This window comes from Urocitellus parryii, chromosome 3 (assembly GCF_045843805.1).
Source record: "Urocitellus parryii isolate mUroPar1 chromosome 3, mUroPar1.hap1, whole genome shotgun sequence".
NCBI lineage: Eukaryota > Metazoa > Chordata > Mammalia > Rodentia > Sciuridae > Urocitellus > Urocitellus parryii.
In genome coordinates this window covers 124,135,137-124,155,326 of record NC_135533.1, presented here as the reverse complement: position 1 = coordinate 124,155,326, position 20,190 = coordinate 124,135,137, and the positions used below count along the sequence as shown (strand labels likewise).

General features: G+C 45.6%; 1 protein-coding gene across 1 annotated transcript in view; it reads left to right on the top strand.

The window, feature by feature from the left end:
* The window catches only part of Glt1d1 (glycosyltransferase 1 domain containing 1), a 69,178-nt gene that overhangs the window by 12,985 nt on the left and 36,003 nt on the right, over positions 1-20,190 (top strand). The window contains exons 3-4 of the mRNA XM_026408048.2: positions 6,155-6,260; positions 10,573-10,624. Coding sequence (XP_026263833.2) covers positions 6,155-6,260; positions 10,573-10,624 — 158 coding nt within the window. The remainder of the gene's footprint in view (positions 1-6,154; positions 6,261-10,572; positions 10,625-20,190) is intronic.

Below are 20,190 nucleotides of genomic sequence, written 5' to 3'. Positions count from 1 at the left end.
AATATTCAATTTATAGACCTTAAATTGTCTTTGAATTTTTCTACTTCAGCCCCTGCAGTGCATGTCTTGGTATGGGCATCGTAGCTCATGAACCTGTAAGAGTGTACCTGCTGTCCTGTTTCTGGGACAGAAATCACTTCTGACAGAAATCACTGTCAGAAGTGATTTCTTTCCAGAAGCGGGGACCCTACTTCTGAAAGTGTTATTCCCAGAGAGTGCTTTTCTGTGAACAGCATAGGACCCCAAATCTCTTCTAAGTGACATAGGATGTAGCAGAGTCTGAGGTTTATCCCAGAATGTGCCAGGGTAACCTTCCTCCTGGAGCCAGAGAGAGGCCTGTGCTGGCTCTGGCTCACAGGTGCATGGGAGTCTATCGCCGATGGATAGCTGCAGCTGCCCCTCAGCCTAGTCTGGAGTCCTCCTAGCTACAAGAGGTATTGTCTATGTCGTCTATACCTGGTGTTTCTTTCAAATTGTTTCTCCTGCAATGTGGAATATATTTTATTCCTACAAGTCGGGCTATTCTGTATATTTCCTTATGTACCTTCCCCACTTGCGTAACTATTGTCAGCCTCCCCTCAGTGGCTGCCTGGTACAGGTTGAGTATTCCTATTCTGAAATGCTTGGGACAGAGTGTTTGTGATTTTATGTTTTTTTTTTTTTTAATTGTAGAGTATTTGCATATATATAATGAAATATTTGGGGAATGGGTCCCAAGTCTAAAAAGTCACTTATATTTCCTATACACCTTATTTCCTGGCCTGAAGGTAGTTCTATAGAGTATTGTAGTATGCCTGCCTTTTGTTGGTGACCTGTTATGTAAGGTCAGAATTGGAAATTTCCAGCTTGTGACTTCATGTCAGTCTTCAAAAAGCTTCCAATTTTGGAACATTTCCTATTTTGGATTTTTGGATTAGGCTTACTCAACCTGAATTTTACTGTAAGAATGCACATATTTATTGAAGTCTGAGTTTTGCTGTTCTAAGCAATGTTGAAGTACCTTTGATTATATGTCTTAACTTCATTATGAGAGCTATCAGTAGTACTAATTCCTAGGTAAACTTGTAGGCCAGGGGATAGTATTAGTATTATTATTATTTTAAATTTTGATTGACACTGACAAATTGCTACCCAGAAAGGTTATTCCAGTTTACATTCCACGCAGATGAGCAAGGACCTATTCCCCTCACTTTAGTCAAAAATGCTTTTTTTCTTTGAACCTGGGTTCTTTTCAGTTTTCCCATTCTTGACCTCTGTTTCAACAAACATGAAGACATCTGAAATTAGGTTTGCGTCTCTTCTCTTAAGAGTTGTGGTGCTCAAGCCCCCCATCCCCAGACAACCCTGAGGAAAAATCAATTAACCAATTTTATTGTACCACCTAACAAATTTCAAGGCCAGAGGCAGCACCCCTCAGAGTAAATTTGGCTCTGCTTTTATTTGTTTGTCTGTTGCTCATCTTTTCATTATGGAAATCAAATATCATCCTTCCCAAGGGCTATCTTTTAAAAAGTAAAACCGGGTATCTTGACCTGTGAAAAGCAACGGAAGCCCTGCCGGTGAGAAGCCTATTGCTGGGCCATGTGGTTTTCACCAGGCAAGGTACCCAGTACTCATGAGCCAGTTCTGCACATCAGCAGGTGCTACACTGTTACTAACTGCCTGGACTGCAGTTCTACTCCATGTACCATGAAACTTTTATAGTCTTTTATTAAATATATACATTCACTGATTTCTGAAATTACATTAGTAGGTGATTTGGAAACTACATAAAAAGGCAAGGAAGAAACTATGGCACCTGTGATTTTAGGCAGAAAGGACCAGACTCTGTGTGTGATTTGGTTTCATTTGTTTCACATTTTTATTCAAAAATTAAGTTTGCAAAAAAAGATACATTCTTATAATCTAAACTTGCAACTACCTTCAGAAGATGTTTGTCGGCTGCTGAGTAGGGGCTAAGCAGATATGAAATACTCAAAATGCTGCTCAGGTTTCTCACCATATTGCACAGTGTATATGTTTTAATTGTAGTCATATAGTACTTTTAGTTTAGTTACTTATTTTTACCTAACAATATTATCAGAACATTGCCTCTGTTGTCGAAGGATTGCATCTTATTTCCCCCTCAGTTATAAATAGTGTATTGATGAACAGACGTTTACATATTCTTTTGGAAAAAATTTCATCTCACTTACTTTAGAATTTTCTAGAAGTGATCTTAGGGTGTAGGCATTTCTAAACTTCTGATACATATTGCTGGAGGAAAACAAGCCATGGGTGTGTGGCTGTGTGTATTCAACATAAGCAAGACCTTAACCTGGACAAGTGCAAGTTCACTTTTTGTTTGTTTTTCCCTTGCGGTGCTGGGGATTGAACCCAGGGCCTTGCGCATGAGAGATAAGTACTCTATCAACTGAGCTCCATTCCCAGCTCACTTTTCTTTTTAAAATTAGTATTTGCTGAGGGCATGATTAAGTAAGAAAGTTGCTAGAACAAATATGCAGACAAAGGGCTAGCACCTTAGCAACATTGGTCTGCCTTGCAGATATACTGCAGTAATAGTGGGAGTATTTCAGAAAACAGTACAAATGTGAACTTTGAAATGGCACATTCATTACTCCCTCTGGGCCTGTCCACACTGCAGTCAGTCTCTGGAGTGTTTAATAAGGGACCCTTGTAGCTGTTCTCATTCGGGCTGTGACACCTGCCACCCTGCAGCTGGCTTTCTGGCCTCCTTTCAGGGGCCTTAACCAACGTGTGAGAGACAACTTTCCAGGACATTTGATGCTGGCAGTCCCCTGTGTGAATGAAGCCCTCCTGTGTTTCTTGTTGAAAATATGCTCAGGCTTGAACCTAACAGGGCAGCCGACAGGCTCAGGTGACTGATCAAGAAGGAGTCTAACCACTTGCTGTGCAGAGGAAACAGAATTGGTGATTTCCGAAAGTGAAACCCGGCATCCGGCTAGCTCTCTTCCTCCAGCCCACCCTCCAGCTCTCACTCTGCAGATTGTGGGTGTTTTTAAAATTGCAGTCATGTCATAATTCAGTTATCTATTTTTACCTAACACAATGTTTAGACCATTCCTTCTGTCCTTGAGTGGTCTTCCACAGTATGGTTGGCTAGGAAAGATTGTGTCTATTTCCATTTTCCCCTCCACTGTAAGCAATACTGGTGAGTAGACCACTGCATACATTTTTGGAGAGGGTCTCCCCTGCGTTCCTTAGGACATCTGCACCCCACATTCACTGAAGCATTGTTCACAACAGTTAAGATGGGGAATTGACCTCACTGTCCATCCATAGATGGGTGGATAAAGAAAATGGGTATATATACATGTGGGATTCTAGCTTTGAAAATCCTCTCATTTGCAAATACCTGGATGAATCAGAAGGATATTCTGTTAAGAGAAATAAGCCAGACACAGAAAGACAGATCCCCAGGAGCCCACTTACTGTGGAATCTCAGGATCCCTAGAAGCAGAGGCTGAAACCATGGTTCCAGAAGCTGCTGTGGGGTCACTGGGGAGCCGTTGGTAAAGACTCTAGCTTCAGTTAGTCAGAATGAGGAGACTGGAGATCTGTTGTGCAGCATGCTGACTGTCCTTAACAGAAATGAATTGCATCTTGAATATTGCTGGAGAATAGTTTTTATGTCCTTACCACAGAATGAACAGTCTGAGAGGTAATGTGTGTATTAATGAGCTTGTTCTAGCCATCCTACAATGTGCACATATTTCAAAACACCATAAATATGTACACTAATAAAAATAGCTTTGCAAATGCACTCTCCACATATCATGCTGCAGAAAAAGTCCAAAAGGGCTTCTAGAACTTATCAATTACAATTATGGTGAGTTTTTTTAAAAAAGTCTTGTGATTAAGACTAACGTGCGACTTATTTAGGACTTCCTTTTCTTAACTATAAAATGAGAACTGAAAAAATAAGTAGGTGAAATAGCTCACGTTCCATTCTTCTAAGTGCTAATGTAATTCAGAGAATTTCTGGACTGGTGTATTCGAGTGTCTTTGGTGTAAAGCAGCATGTGGCGTCTGCTGGGAACCTGGCATGTTGTGCACAGTCTCTTCTAAGATCTCAGAAATCAGTCAGTTAACCAGCTAATTAGTACCATCCCTGTTTCTGGGGAGAGGGCAAGGATCAGAGCAATGAGCACCTTGCCCTAAGTCACGTCTTCCAGGCGTAGCTGGTTGGAGCCCAGGGCGGACTGGAGCCCAAATCTGGCGCCTCCCCCACCGCGGCAGGGTCTCTTTGTGTCAATCAGACCTGGGGCCTTGTTTGCCTCTGAAGCAGCGTTTTAGGTGCTGAGAAAGGCTTTCCCTCTCTCCTCCTTTGCCTTCTTCACCAGCAGTCTTTGCCAAGGGCACTTCCTTGATGGCTTAGGCTGCATTGGCTGCCTAATGCTGCATGACAAGGTACCACAGGACCCATTCATTGTCCCACAGTTCTGGGGACCTGTGGATCTAGAGGTCCTAAGCTCAGGGGCTCAGCAGGTGGTGCTCACCCCCAGAGGCTCCTGGGTCAGTTCTCATCTTGCCCCACGGCCCCTCCTGCAGCTCCAAGCCCTCCATGGCTGTCTCCCTGTGTGACCCACACCTGCCTCCCTCCTGACCCTCAGGATGGACCACTGGGATAGCCCAGGGTGGTCTCCCCTGTCTGCAGGCAGCTTCTAGCAACCTCAGTTCTACTGGCTGCCCTACTGCCCCCAGAGATCTGCTAGTCCCCAGAGAGTCACGTCCTCCCACATGGGGTGAGCATCTGCCCATCCCAGCATCTTCAGGACCTAAGCCTGCTGCTCGGGGAACCAGGTTCACTGCGTACCTGTTCTGTCTGTGTATCTTGGGAAAGTTCATACAGGTCCACAATCAGGAATTCCAACAGCATAAAGCATCAGAGAGTGAACCTCAGTGTTACCTAGGACCTGGGGCCTGGTGGGTCTTCCCAGAGGCCGCGGCAGTTTGTTTCGAGTGTCTTTGCACAGATGTTAGATGTGTAGAGAAACATATTTATCACAGCCACACACACATTGTGTTGACCAACACGTGCTTGTTTTCCTCACTTAGCAGTAGATTTTGCAGTTTTTCTGAGTACACACACACACACTCACACACACCCCTCCTAAAACAAGGCTTGTCTCCACCAGTGATCAGCTAGATTGTGTCTCAGATTCTCCCTCTTCTAGCACCTTTATCGCACGCACTTGCATTACAGCTCTGCTCAGTATCTTGAGGCTGAATTCTTGGCAGTGACATTCTAGGGTGAGCGCAATCTAGATAGACAGAGAAGGATGGAATCTATTAATTTCCATGATGAAAAGAATTCCTTTGATTTAAAGGAAAGTTCAATATCTCTCCCTTACACACTCAAAGGGGTCATCTTGTGTGGGAAACCCCAGGATGACTCTGGTTGGACTTGACCTGTTGCAGGTTTGCAGGCCGTAGAGCCTTTGGAGACTCTAGTTGACCTTTGGAAGTCCTTTCAGGGAGCAGGGGAGTCGCTCGTGATGAGCACATCATTGAACTTGATCTGTGCACCTTGGTGCCCATGACTTGGTTCCTGAGTGAGCCGGGGACAGCCTCGCCCTGTGCTTCCCTCAACCTGGGCCTCCCCTGGGAATCTGCGTCTGCCCTCTCAGGGTCCCTCCTGCTGCAGTGCTCAGCACTGTGGGTACCTGGTTCCCACTGCAGCCCTGTGGCTATGATTTATCCCTCCTGCTGTGATGCATACTGCTTGGGGACTTGGTTGGGATCATGTCTCTTACACCCCCTCAGCCGCTGGCTGGCATGATGACAAACGACAGCTCTAAGCTGGGAGGCCCCTTTCTCTGTCACAAACCTCGATGGTCACAGATGAGCTTGTTTCCCAGAAATGATAAACTTGGCTTTGGTAGATGGTAGCTACCAATATTTTTCATCTGATAAAATTGAAAGCAAATTAATTGAAAAAAAAAAAGCCAGTCATGGACACAGCAGTTGGCATCTCCAGTGACGGATCTCAGAGCTGCCGCTGTGGGCTGAGACCCACTCCTCGCTCCGTACAGCACCTTGCTCTGAAATGGCAGCTTTCCATTCATCCTCTGGTGCGGGTTGCTGGGGACGTTTCCAAAGCTAAATCCTGTTTCCTGTCACCGGTTCCCAGGTCATCAAATTCCTTTTGGAATCATCTTCGGGGGAACGGATTTAAACGAGGATGCCAACCACAGGGAAAAAAACGAAGTGATGGGGAGAGTGCTCGAGGAAGCCAGGTAACCCCCGAGAAGCTCCCGGGTCCCACACTGAACCCACTTGCATGGGATTCACTGAAAGACTGAGCAGAGTGGTTGTTAGGCAGTTCCCATCTACCCACAGGCAACCAGCTTCCCGGCACCTCTCCCCTCATGTGCCACGGTGGTGTGTGGCCATGAATCCTCAGAGTACCCGACTCCGGGCCCTTGGCCTCCACTTAATACTGGGTGGGTTCTTATAGACTGTCCCCGTGGCAGAAAAGACAGCTGCTGCCTTCTCAGATGACACAGGGAACTCTTGCTTTATCAGCCCATGAATGAGGTGCACCTTGACTCAGGTTCGTCCCAGCTGTGGCTCCCTGCAGGGCTCCTGCCTGTCACTTCCTGAGCTCTACACATCCTTTGCAAGACAGGCCACCTGCTGGATCCCTAAACCACAGCTCAGTCTTTTGCTCAGTCATGCCACTCCCAGCCATGCCGTGAGTACAAGGAATATAAGTCTGTCCGCTGCTGTGGGGTGCTGCTCAAAGGTGGCACTACGAGCACCTGGGACCAGGAATCCCATATCCTATGGGGTTGGGGGACAAGCCCCTGACCCCAGATGCTGAATGTGGATAGCAGCTCCATCACTGCAGCCACCAGTATGCCTGCATGTGTTTCTACCCCCAGGTGGGGAGGTCAGAACTTCAGCTGGAATCACTTCCAGAGCTTTCCTGCCCAGGTGTTCAAAAGAGCACATTTGGTACAGTTCTTTTTTTGGTGCTGGGGATTGAACCCAGGGGTGCTTTACCACTGAGCCATGTCCCCAGCCCTTTTTATTTTTTAACTTGAGACAGGGTCTCACTAAGTTGCTTAGAGTCTCACTAAGTTGCTGAGGGCCTTTCCCATCTGTCAAGCTGACTGACCCCACCCAGCTCATCAGAACGCTCGCCCTGTTTACGGAGGCATTTCTGATCCTAGAATCTAACTAAAGCACAATATTTAAATTGGTTGTGATTTTGATTTTTAACAAGGCATACTTAGAAAATGGTTGTATTGTCAGCTTTTTTCATCACTGACCAAAAGTCTTGATGGAAAACACTTAAAGGAGGAAAGATGTACTCTGGCTCACAGTTTCAGAGGCCTCAGTCCGGCTGGCTGGCACCATGCTCTGGGCGTGAGGGAGGGCAGAAGAATATCTTGGTGGAAGAGCATATGGCTGAGGAAAGCTGCTCAGCTTTGGGCAGCCAGGAAGCAAGGGATGGCAGAGGGAGGACCAGCCAGGCACAAGATGAAGTCCTTAAGGGCATGCCCCCAGAATCAACTCCTTCAGCTGGGTCCCTTCAGCTGCTCCTGCGGTTTCTACCTGATCCCAGGAGTCCATTCAGATTACGAATCCATCGATGGATGAACTACCAGTGGGGTCAGAGCCCTCATCCACTCACTGCCCCATACTCCCCCTCTGGATATGGCTACATTAGGGAGAGGTCTTCAACACATAAGTCTTGGGGACACTTCGTATTGAAACCCTAGCGGTAATCGTATTTGTACGGCAGCCTGGAGTAAGTTGGACCCTACTGCCTAATGAATGCTACAGAGCTATACGAGAAGCCAGACCTAGAGCAGCAATAGGTGCCCTCCACTGTTCCATGCCAACTTGGAAGAAAGAGGAGGTTGATTGAAAGAAGTGAATGTGCACATGTACCCAAAATAGAGGGCTAAGCTAACGACACATTTCGAGGCGAGTGGCAGGCTTTGTGGGGTCCAGGAGGCCGGGCCTGTGCCGTTAGGCCTCCCTGGCACCCACTGGCTGCCCTGAGAAAGGCTCACCTCTGTAGAGCAACCCCATATCCAGGGACTGCCCGTGGGTCCTTTCCACTGTTTTTAATCTTCGTGTCACTGTAAAAGCAAAAGAAAACTCAACCGGATAATCGGTTTTTAGCCTGCTAAATCACCAGTTGTCAGTTTTCTGTAGCTCATCATTACGTCTGCTGGCTGTCAAGCCCTGGGGAGGTTGGAATGCTTGTGTGTTTATGTAGCTGGGTCACCCCCAACCCCCCAGGGCAGCCTATTTGTGTAACGTGGGTGCAGTCTTTGGAAACCCGTTGGGCCAGGGAATGCCGGGACCCTGTTATTCTTGAGGACTTGCTGAGCCCAAGTGGGTGGAAATGCAGCCTGTTGAAAATGGAGACCCACATTCTGAGTGCATGCTCATGTGTACCCCCAGTGGACAAAGGTGCTGACCCTTGGGGACCGCCTTGAAGGGCAGCCGTCCTACAGGGTTTCTCTGTGGTAATCTCACCCTCCAAACACTTATTACCTCTAGAATCATGTGATTTTTAACACACAGTTTTAAAGAAGAAAAATAATTCTGTTTACTAGAACAAATACTGAGCGAATCCATCTTAATGGTATTATCATTAGTATTATTCATTGCATTGTTATTAAAACAATTTTGATTTTTATTTGGGGGTCATTGATTGAGGTTAATGGGCAAGAAATTTGCAGGCATCAAACAGGTCTTGGCTGACACCAGAGTCCCTGTTCTATAAAGCAAAGCCTGGACCTTGCCTAACTCTGTGGTGTCTCATCTTCCATCAAAAAATTCTTAAATCAGTGCATTTTTTTCTATAGGGAATAGCTCAAACATTTTATTTCATATGTTAGCCTTTTTTTCTATATAGTATAGTGTCCAATTTTAATTTAGTATCAATCTTCAGCTTGTAAATATTATAATATAGTAATAATTTGGCAATTATTTTATAAATATCAAAATTAAATTAAAAGTATCCGCAAAATTGTGGAAATCATTTCATGGAGCATCATTCAGACAGCCATTGGGGAAAATATTGTTAAATCAATGATCCAGAGAGGGTTGACATAAAATGAAGAGGCATAAAAGTCATTTCATGATTAGAAAACTTCACCTCCTAGGTTAATGCCGTGGCTCTGCTGTTTGGTAGGTCAGCACTAGCTAAATACCGGTAATTCCATCTGTAGTTTTCTGAGCTGTAGTCTTGACTACTGATGTTTTCAACAAACAGAATCACAAGGCAAAGTGGGTAAACCCAATATTCAACCAAGGTGCAAGGGTCCTCGTTGGACACCTTTCACAAGAGGGCTGCTGTCTTCAAGTTCCTTCCTGGCCCAGGGTCTTAGGGCTCCACACTCTAGAGCGTTCTCTCTGAGGAGGGCAGAAACAGGGCGCCCTCGGAGAGGGCACACTGCCTGCTTGCTTGGAATAGTGATGCTGTTGGGCAGGAATGATGGACGGCCTCCAGTGCCCACCATGGTCTCCCGAGCCTTTGACTCAAGGTGCCCTCTGGGATGAAGCCCTCTAGGACTTCTTTTTTTTTTTTTTTATTGGTCGTTCATAACATTACATAGTTCTTAATACATCATATTACACGGTTGATTCACGTGGATTATGAACTCCCGCTTTTGGTCATGCGACAGCCTTCCTTGAATCCCTGTTCCCTGGGTGAACAGCAGTAGCTGGCAATGGGCCAGGATGCCCTTTGCACTGCTATTGAATTCTCATCTCACTTGGTGAACAGGAACATCTTCATATCCTTCCCACCTAGGAATGTGGTATTCATTTCCATTAAGAGGTATCTGTTAATATTTCTGTACTTCATGACAAACAAGAACTTCATGAATACCTTATCTTCTCATTCTTAGCTTGAGAGCCCCTTGAACATTTGCTGAAGGAGTATTTAACTGTATCAAAATGTAGATGTGCCGGGCATGATGGTGCATATCTTCGATCCCAGTGACTTGGGAGGCAGAGGCAGGAGGATCACAAGTTTGAGACCAACCAACCTCCGCAGCTTAGCAAGGCCCTGCTTCACAATTAAAAAAAAAAAAAAAAAAAAAAATTAAAAGGGCTGGGATGTGGTTCAGTGGTAGAGCACCTCAGGGTTCAATCTCTGGTTAAAAAAAAAGTAAATAAACAAATGCACAAATCCAATAAAATAACACATAGGTGTTCCTGTCCATCTGGTGAATCCCCACAGCCCTGGAGTTTCAGGGAGGCTTTAGCCAAGTGCCCTGCTTCTCTCCTGCACCTGGCTTGCTGGCTTTAATTCTACCCCTGCTTCTCTGACCTTGCATGGAATTAACACGAAAAATAGGAAGTTTTGAGCATCATTTGGTTTACTTCTTCCATAAGCAACTTTTTTGATGTGAGTGGAGTGTGAACCTAATGGTCAGTGACCACAAGTAATAAAGATTGATTGCACTTTAAATTCAGTGCCTTACCCTGTCTCTCATCATTTGTTCCGAGGAGCTGTTTCACAGTTTTGTTAATTGAATTCTGGCCTAATTGTCTCCATTATTTTTGTTCATTTACTAGATTTGCTGTCGCCTTCACGGAGTCGATGAAGGAGATGGCACAGACGCAGTGGGTACGTGTTTATCTGGTGTTGTCTTTGGTTGTGTGGGTGAGTCGCAGCCTTGGGGGGCTGGAATGCAGTCTGATTGGAGTTGACAGGGTCCTCTTGATGGTGCCTCGGGGCTCACAACAGTGCATTATGTTTCCCATACATTGATTTTTTTTTTTTTTTTACGTGCAGATCCTCTCAAAACTTCACTGATTTTTTTTATGTTATCATCAAATGACAAAACAGCCCAGTAGTCAAATCTTTTAATGTTTTGTCTATTTTATTTTATGATCTCAGATTGGGAGATTTACAGGCTGCACTCTAAATGTTGCGGCAGCCTCGTATACCTGAGTAACAACCTTAGGTGCAGAGGGAGCCTCCCAGGGCTACTGATTCGGAGAGCTTTAAAGAGTCAGAACTGTGCAGATCTGCAGGTTAATTTACTTATTGACTTCGTATTCTTTCTGACTTGGGGCAGGTGAAGTGAGTTGGGGGGAGTCTGGCAGAGTCCTTAGTAGGGAAGGAAAGGCAGCAGAGATGGGTGCCTGCAGAGCTAAAAAGAAGGCCATGCGCAGTCTCCTCTAGTGGGCAGGGCTGTTCCCTGGTGGTGGGCCAGCAGCCAGCCCCTGTCCCAGCCTGGGGTTTGCACAGGGCCCACGCCCTTCCCATGGGCAGGTGCAACCCCCTCTGGTAGGACTCTCGGGCTTCTGCCCATCCTTACACAACTCCAGTTCTCAAAACCCAGGCCCTGGAGAGGGCTGCCCAGGGGCCAGGACAGAGCCCTTGTCACCACACCCCCTGGGCCAGGACTCAGGCTGCACTTTTTCATGCAGATTCATTAATTGTCAAGCACAGAATTAGCAACAAAAACAGATGAACCCTGCAGCTGGTGAATCCCCGCAGCCCTGGAGTCTCCGGAGGCTTTAGCCAAGTGCCCTGGCTGTTAGCTTATTATCCTGTCCCTGGTTGACATTCACTCAGCCTCCTTAAGCTAGTCACCCCCAGATGGGGTCAATCCTGCTCTCCGATAATGCTAAGGGATCTTTGGCCTTCTGTACTGTGGGGACAGCAAGGTGAGTGGGGACAGCAAGGTGAGTCACCACCACCCACTTACCCAGCATCACATAATTCCTCACTGAAGCGATTCTGAGGACAACCTTGAAGCACCAACCCTTGTTTGCAAGTCTTGGGATGAAAGAGAACGCATGTCCACAGCACCCCTGAGGCCTCCTGAGGGCGTGTGACACTGCACTCAGAGGAGGCCCTTCCTGGCTGGCTGAGTTGCAAACTGAGTTTGCTGCCTCTGAGCCCGCCTTTCCCTGGGGAGACTGACTGGGGATGAACCACAGCTGCTCAGATGTTCCCCAGACACTTTCTCAACGCCCAGCAGATTGTCCCTTCCAGAAAAACGAGTGGCAGGCAGTATTGGTTGCCAACGACAAATGTGAATTTTCAAGCAAAGATTAGAATTGAAGCCAGCCACCTTTATTAAGGAGAAGGCGACATCTCGGAGTTCAGCGAACCCTTCCCCAACAGGGACAGTCAGCCCCGCCACGCCTGCTGCAATCCTTGGGGGAGCCTCCACCAAGCACAGGGCACACACTTGAAGACGCACCCAGAAGGTAGCAAATGTCGTGGATGAGGATGCAAGAGGCACTACACTATTGCCCGTCAGAAAAGGGATTAATTTGTGTCTGTGACTTAAAGCGGCAGGCTTATTAAATTTGAATGTGAAGCTGTTTTTTGATATACCTTTTTGTGGGTGGGTGGATTGTTTGATACAACTCAGCTCAATACCTTTATTTGATTATTTTTGTCAGTAATTAATTGTAGAATTAATATAAAGGTTTCTTATTCAATGATACAGATTTTGATCCATTCACTTATGCTCTTCGGTGCAGAATTGCCTGCTTTGGGTTTTAATTTTGTATTCTATCTCAGTGAGCAGGCTGGGCTCGGGTTGCAGTTTCGTTGATCTTACCTAGTTATCATCAAACCAGAATTGAATTTCAGTAAGCCCAGATTAGAAAAACTTATGGCATTTGTTCTTATTTCTTTTTGTGATTTCAGAAGAGAGAATGATCGTGTGTGTAGAGTTTATGTAGGTAATTGTAGTTCTGGGCATTAAAATCTAGGGTAAAACTCATATTTTCTCAATTGGCACTTAAAAAGGTCATTAAATGAAGGCACCCAGCAACACGGGTGCTGTTGGTACCAGTCCTGTTGGACAGACACGCGGTGCTGCCAGAGGTGTGATTGAAAACTCTCCAGTAGCTGCATTTAAAAAGCAACCAGACAGGTGTCACCTTAATCTTGGTGCTTCTGTCTTGTTGCTGCCCGCAAGCCACACTGCTCCTCACTGCCCAGAGCCTTCAGTCTCCAAGGCTGGCCTCCCTCCTCACACCAGTGGCAGGAAGGCGCGATGGGACACGTGGAGTGGGGCAATCCAGGATGCTCACCTGAGTTCACTGTCCCCAGTTTCACTGGGCCTTCTTCATGTGGGCAAGACGGACTGCCCCTTGCCCCTTGTTTGGACTCAGTCTCCAGACTGACTGACAGCACTCGACGTAAGTCCTCACTTGAAATCACCACGTCAGCCTTTCTGCAATGGCCAGCCCCAACCCCGGGACTACTGGGTGTGGCCAGCCCCATTCAGATCCAGCGTGGGGCCCCCCCACCCTAAACAAAGACAGTCCTCAGCTCTCAGGTGTCCTTGCCCAGCAGCTGAGGGCAAGGCCAGTGCTCTGTTTGGTCTGGGCCAAATTCTTTACTCCCCCGATCCGTGTCTAGAACCTCATCACAATGTGGAATCAGAACAGAGAAGACTGGGATACCTTCGCCCTTGTCTGGTACAGAGCCCTGGGGGCCAGTGCGTTTGTACTTACTGCACACCAGGGCTCTGGCCAGCTCCACCTCAGAGTGAGCACCACAGGTGGTGTGGCCCTGTGCCCACCAGCGCAGCTCCATGACGCAGGGGTGGAGCGGCCTCCAGCTTCTGGAACACTCAGACACAGTGTCTGATGGGGATGCCCGTGGACAGACTGTCCAGCCGGAGCGTGTCAGGTCACAGGTCCATGTCAGCCTCTGAGAGCTGGAGTGGCCTCGTGGGGACCGGATTTTGGAGGCTGTGTTTGTAATCTGTTGACAGCTGGCTCTACACAAACTTTGATAGGATTTCCACAAAGAGGGTTTTCTCTGTCTTAGTTTGAGATGCCTTTGTCTAGGCTCAGGTTGTCAATTTGACATCATGTGTGCTGTGTCCCCATGGGCCCCTCGCCAGGGTGGCAGGCCATGCAGCTGTGAGTCTCTCCTGCCCGGCCTTGGTCCTGTTTTGTGGTCTTTTGCTCCTGACTCAGCATTTTTGAGAATCTGATTCACTAGGTGCTTCCAACTGTGAGCTGTCTACTGTGAACATTGTAGAAATATCCTGTACGGGATTTTGACTTCTTGCTGCAGAACGTAATACCTGCAGAAGCAAATCTGGCTGATAGTTCTCATTCAAGTTTAGGATGTTTTTTTTTTCTCAAGACTTTCACCAGAAAAATGTAAACATTGATGTATAGGAACATGTTTGATTTGTGGGTATTGATTTTATATCCGCTAAGTTGCTGAATTTATTTATTCTAGAAGTTTTCTGATGGAATTTTTTAGGTCTTCTAAGTGTAGAATCATATCATCAGCAAATAGTGATAGTTTGAGTTCTTCTTTTTCTATTCTCATCCCTTTAATTTCTTTCATCTGTCTGGTTGCTTTGGCTAGAGTTTCAAGGGCTGTTGAAAGAGGGCATCCCTGTCTCCCTGTCTTGTTCCAGTTTTTAGAGGGAATGCCTTCAATTTTTCTCCATTTAGAATGATCTTACCTTGGCTTAGCATAGACAACTTTTACAATGTTGAGGTGCATTCCTATTATCCTAGTTTTTCTAGTGTTTTCAGCATGAAGTGTTGTGATTTTGTCAAATGCTTTTTCTGCATCTATTGAGATGATTATATGATTCTGGTCTTTAAATCCATTGATGTGGTGAATTATGTTCCTATATATCAGTGATGAATCCACTGAAAGAGAAATTAGGAAAACTACTCCATTCACAGTGGCCTCAGAAAATAAAATCAAATACTTGGGAATCAATCAAACAAAAGAGGAGAAAGACCTCTATAAAGAAAACTACAGAACACTAAAGAAAGAAATTGAAGAAGACCTTAGAAGATGGAGATATCTCCCTTGCTCTTGGATAAGCAGAATTAATATTGTCAAAATGGCCATACTACTCAAAGCACTATACAGATTTAATGCAATTCCTATTAAAATCCCAATGAGGGCTGGGGCTGTAGCTCAGTGGCAGAGCACTTGCCTTGCATGTGTGAAGCCCTGGGTTCAATCCTCAGCACCACATAAAAATAAATAAACAAAATAAAGGTATTGTGTCCAACTAAAAAATAAATATTAAAAAAAAATCCCAATGACATTCTTCATAGAACTAGAAAAGGCAATCATCAAATTCATATGTAAAAGTAAGAGGCCCAAAATAGCCAAAGCAATCCTTAATGAGAAAAGTAATGCAGGAGGCATCACAATACCAGACCTTAAACTATACTACAGAGCTATAGTAATAAAAAGGGCATGGTATTGGCACCAAAATAGACATGTAGACCAGTGGTGCAGTATGGAGGGCACAGAGACTAACCCACATAAATACAGTTATCTCATACTTGACAAAGGCACCATACACATACACTGGAGAAAAGAGAGCTTATTCAGAACAAATGGTACTGGGAAAACTGGAAAACCACATGTAGCAAAATGAAATTAAAACCCTATCTCTCACCCTGCACAAAACTCAAAGTAGATCAAAGACTTAGGCACTAGAATAGAGACCCTGCACCTAATAGAAGAAAAAGTAGGCCCAAATTTTCATCATGTCAGCCTAGGATCTGACTATCTTAACAAGACTCCTAAAGCACAAGAATTAATATTAAGAATCAAATTAAAAAGCTTCTGCTCAGCAAAGGAAGCAATAATATGAAGAAAGAGCCTATAAAATGGGAGAAAATTGATACCACATGCACCTCACATAGAGCACTAATCTCCACGATATATAAAGAGCTCAAAAACCTCAACACCAAAGAAATAAACAACCTAATCAATAAATGGGCTAAGGAAATGAATAGACAGTTCACAGAAGAAGAAATATAATTGATCAACAAACATATAAAAAAATGTTCAACATCTCTAGCAATTAGAGAAATGCAAACCAAAATTACACTGAGATTTTATCCCACTCCTGTCAGAATGGCAATCTTCAAGAATACAGGCAACAATAAATGTTGGTGAGGATGTGGGGGAAAAAGGCACACTCCTACACTGCTGGTGGAACTGCAAATTGGTGCAGCCACTATGGAAAGCAGTATGGAGACTTCTTAGAAAACTTGGAATGGAACCCTCATTTGACCCAGCTATCCCACTCCTCGGTTTAATACTCAAAGGACTTACAATCAGCATACAACAGTGATGCAGCCACATCAATATTTATAGCAGCTCAAATCATAATAGCCAAACTATAGAACCTATCTAGATGCCATTCAACAGATGAATGGACAAAGAAACTATGGTATCAGTCTGGGTTTGTGGCTCAGTGATAGAGCACTTGCCTAGCACATGTGAAGCACTGGGTGTGATCCTCAGCACCAAATAAAAATAAATAAATAAAATAAAAGGCATTGTGTTCATCTACAACTGAAAAAAATATTTAAAAAAAGAAACTGGTATATATGCACAATGGAATATTATTCAGCCTTAAAGAAGAATGAAATTATGGCATTTGAAGGTAAATGAATGGAGCTGGAGAACATCATGCTAAGTGAAATAAGCCAATCCCCTAAAACCAAAGGCTGACTGTTTTCTCTGATACGAAGATGCTAATTCACAATACGAAGTCCAGGGGTCGGGGTACTTTGGATTATGTAGAGGGGAGTGAAGGGAGGGGAGGGGCTCTGGGGGTAGGAAGGGTAGTAGGATGAATCAGAAATTCTTGCCCTGTGTACATCTATGATCACACAACTGGTGTGATTCTACATCATGTACAACCAGAGGAATGACAAGTTATATTCCACTTATGTGTGATGGATCAAAATGCATTCTACTGTCATAAATAACTAATAGGAAAAAAAATTTTTTTAAATCTTTAAAAATGTAAACATTTCACCAAAAACAAATTAGAAATTGATATCTAGCTCAGCGGCACCTCTTGCCCCTGCAGAAGCAATGATGATGTTTTGACATGTCTCCCTGGGTCTCGAGACCCTCATGCCTGTGGTCACACTCTGACCAATAATTATTCTAAGAGGACATTAAATCCCAGAATTTATTTATGCACTCCTTGTAAAAACCTTGTGTCTGAGAAAGCATGGCATTGTAATAGGCACGGTGACGGCAGGGTGGCCCCGGGGTGCAGTTGGCTGCGCTCAGCATGCAGCTGAGCTTCCTGGTGCTGTCACCTTTTTAGTGATGTGTGTGGCCATTTGAAAACTTTTGAGTCACCACCTCTGGGGCTTAATTCTCTTCCTTGCCTTGTAACCAAGATCTCTGTCCTCCAAGTCGTCGTGGTGGGCAGTAGCTCAAGTGCCATTTTACTTTCAGCCTGTACCTAAACTCATCAAGATTCTTTTGGAAACTAGAATGCAGAAAGCGAGGCAGATCTCAGGGACTGTCACACATATGGTTCATGTCACAGGTGAGCCCAAACGTCTCTGTGGGCATCCACACTGACCTAACCTGGGCCAGCTGCCTATTAACTAGTACTGACGTACGCAGCGAGTGCTTGCTGTCTCTGTGCTTGGTACTCCTCCTCTCCCCGCATGGCCACTGCTCTGTGCGCTGCTGCCTCTAAACGTTGCCTGGATAGTGTCTGAGCTACTGCCCACTCCTGCTGTGGTCCCGACCACCGAGGACACCTGAAATTGCCCACCTGGTGGGTGTCATCTCCTGGCTACCTACGGGTGGGCTGCCCTCTACACAGGGCTCCATGCGAGGCCCTCCAGGGATCAATGGCATCTTGGAAGCTGATCACTCCAAAAACTTGTGTTAAGATCGCCTTTCCTCAGAGAGTTCTTGAAGGAGGGCACATGTTTCTTTCACCTCCTGCCGTGTATGAATGGCTCCGGAATGAGAAGCTTCAAGGGAACCCAGCAGCAAGGGGCGAGCTCCTGGACTCTGGAGAACAGATCTGGAGCTGACCTGTTGTGTGACCTGGGCTCCGGCAGGTGGGAGGTGGGAGGTGGGAGCACCACTTCTCCTGGGCCAGGTAGCTGAGGAGGGCGGATGCTTCTGAGCACTCCGTCAGCAGTGGTTCTGAGTGTCGCTCCCAGAGATGTCACTGCTGGGAAAGCAAAAGTTCTCTGGCTTTTCCTGCCCATGGTTCCTATGCTTGACCTACTTCTGCCTTGGATGGGACACCCCCACTCCCCAGCTGTTGTGCAGGATCGTGGGTCCTTCTGGCTCTGTTTCTCCTGGTTCCTCCATGATTGGATAGGATGGTGTCCCCAGCTCACCTGGGTTGGAAGCCAGGGCCCCGGGCATGCTGGGGAAGTGCACCATCACCAAGCCACCATCCCAGCTGTTTCCTTTGCTTGGAGAGTATCTCTGCAGTTCAGTTTCGGGAGTTCAGCAGCAAGACTGTGTCCTTTGCACTCCCTTTTTAAAAAATATTATTTTCTTTTCTGGCTTGGAAAGAGATTTTCAATGGAAAAGAGTTAAGAAGGACAAGAAAACAAAACACCACATCCCCCCAGGGAAGTGCCCAATTTATGTGTTTGAGGCACAGACATATTTTCTGGAATGTCGTGAGCCACGGTGCTGGGGATGGAACCCAGGCCCTCGCATGCTGGGCAAGTGCCCTACCACTGAGCTGCAGCCGCAGCCCATGCAGACGTTTGATAAAGTCACAATCAGAAGCTGTATTGTAATTTCAAAATAAAAATTATTTTTGCCTCTTGAAGAGGATTTAATTATGCATACATTACAAGATTAATATTTATTGTAGTTTTCACATGCAGAAGGCTTCACTTCAGAAGATTAGCCTCGTGTTGCATTAGCTAAAGAATGGGGAGTCTCTCTGTGATTGCTGTTATTCCATTACCAAAAGTCACCAATGAGCATTTGCTTCTGTTACACCTATTTACATGCCTGTCTTTCATGTCTGTCAGGACACTGACTTTCTGTGTCTAGTCAGTGACAGGCTCAATTAAGCAACAGTTCCTCACAGATACTGAAATGGAGAGTCTTTTCCATCACACTCTTGTGTAGACCCAGTCCTTTTTATTTGACTTTATAAATAAAATAAAATGCATAGATGAGCTAATCTGGCAAGACAAGTGATACACAAGGACTTTGACTCATCGTAGGGCAAATGAAGCAATAAATATTGAACAAAGAAAACTAATTTGTATTTGTACCATTTTAATACAGAAAATGTTTTTCAAAATCAGTATAAGCCAATTGGCCTTTGCCGGATTTCTTTTAGCGCAATGATTACAAATAGCCCAGGTCCAGATATCTTTTATACTGTAGCTCTATTTTCTTGATTTGCTTTAGATCACATCTCAAAATATCATTGTTGATGTGTTGTAGAGGTCTGTACTAGACTGTTCATTTACTTACCTTTTCAGGCTTTCAATGGGTTTTGGAGAAATGATATTCAAAGAGTTATAAACACCAGTGGTTGAATCTAGGAGTCTCCATGCACATCAGTTCCTTCTGATTGTAGAGTTGACATAGCAGTTAAATGAGGTTTTTGGTAGAAAAGAGAACTTTCTAAGGGAACATTTTGCAAAGCGCATTTCATGCAGGGAGAGGCAAGACTATAAACTCTATTTTTCCTCTCCTTCATGAATCCGATTTACCCAGGATTATATGGACCCTGTTATCGTCACATGTGTGCACCAACACTGGCTGAGCTGCTGTCCAACGTGCTTTTAGCAGAACTTCGGCCTCCTCTGGCCGAGGTTCTGAGCCTCTGCTGCAGAGGTGTCCTAAGGCAGAACCCTCAGCCTCCACGGTCCAGCTGAGTTTTCTACAGCTCCCCAGTGAGGTTATGATCCAACCAAAGGAGGTTTTGGGGGCTCCCACCTTCAGTTCTCAGTTTCAACAGTTGCGTTATTTGGCTTTTCCCTGGAAGCTAGTGACTTCTTTAGCCAGGAGAGAAGGGAGCTTTGAAATGCCATCTCCTTGGGCTTAGATCATGTGCCTCTGCTGCCTGGTGAACAGAGAGGGCACTCAAGACCCCTGGAGGCCTAGGGTCTCACGGTTAAACACAACCTGGCATGCTCATGACCAACCAGACCCTTAGAGCTGCCAGGCTGGAGCTGGGCTGTCCCCCCACAGGAGGCCCGCCTTTCCCATGGGGGTGCTGCTCCAATGCCCACTCCTCGAATTGCAGGCTGGGTTGGGGGCACCAGCCAGCACACCCATACAGGGCCAGGGCCATATTACTTCAGGGACTGCACCTGCCCCTAGACAGACAGACACACACACACACACACACACACACACACACACACACGAGGACAGGGCTGTGACTCCTGTGACCTCCAGACATC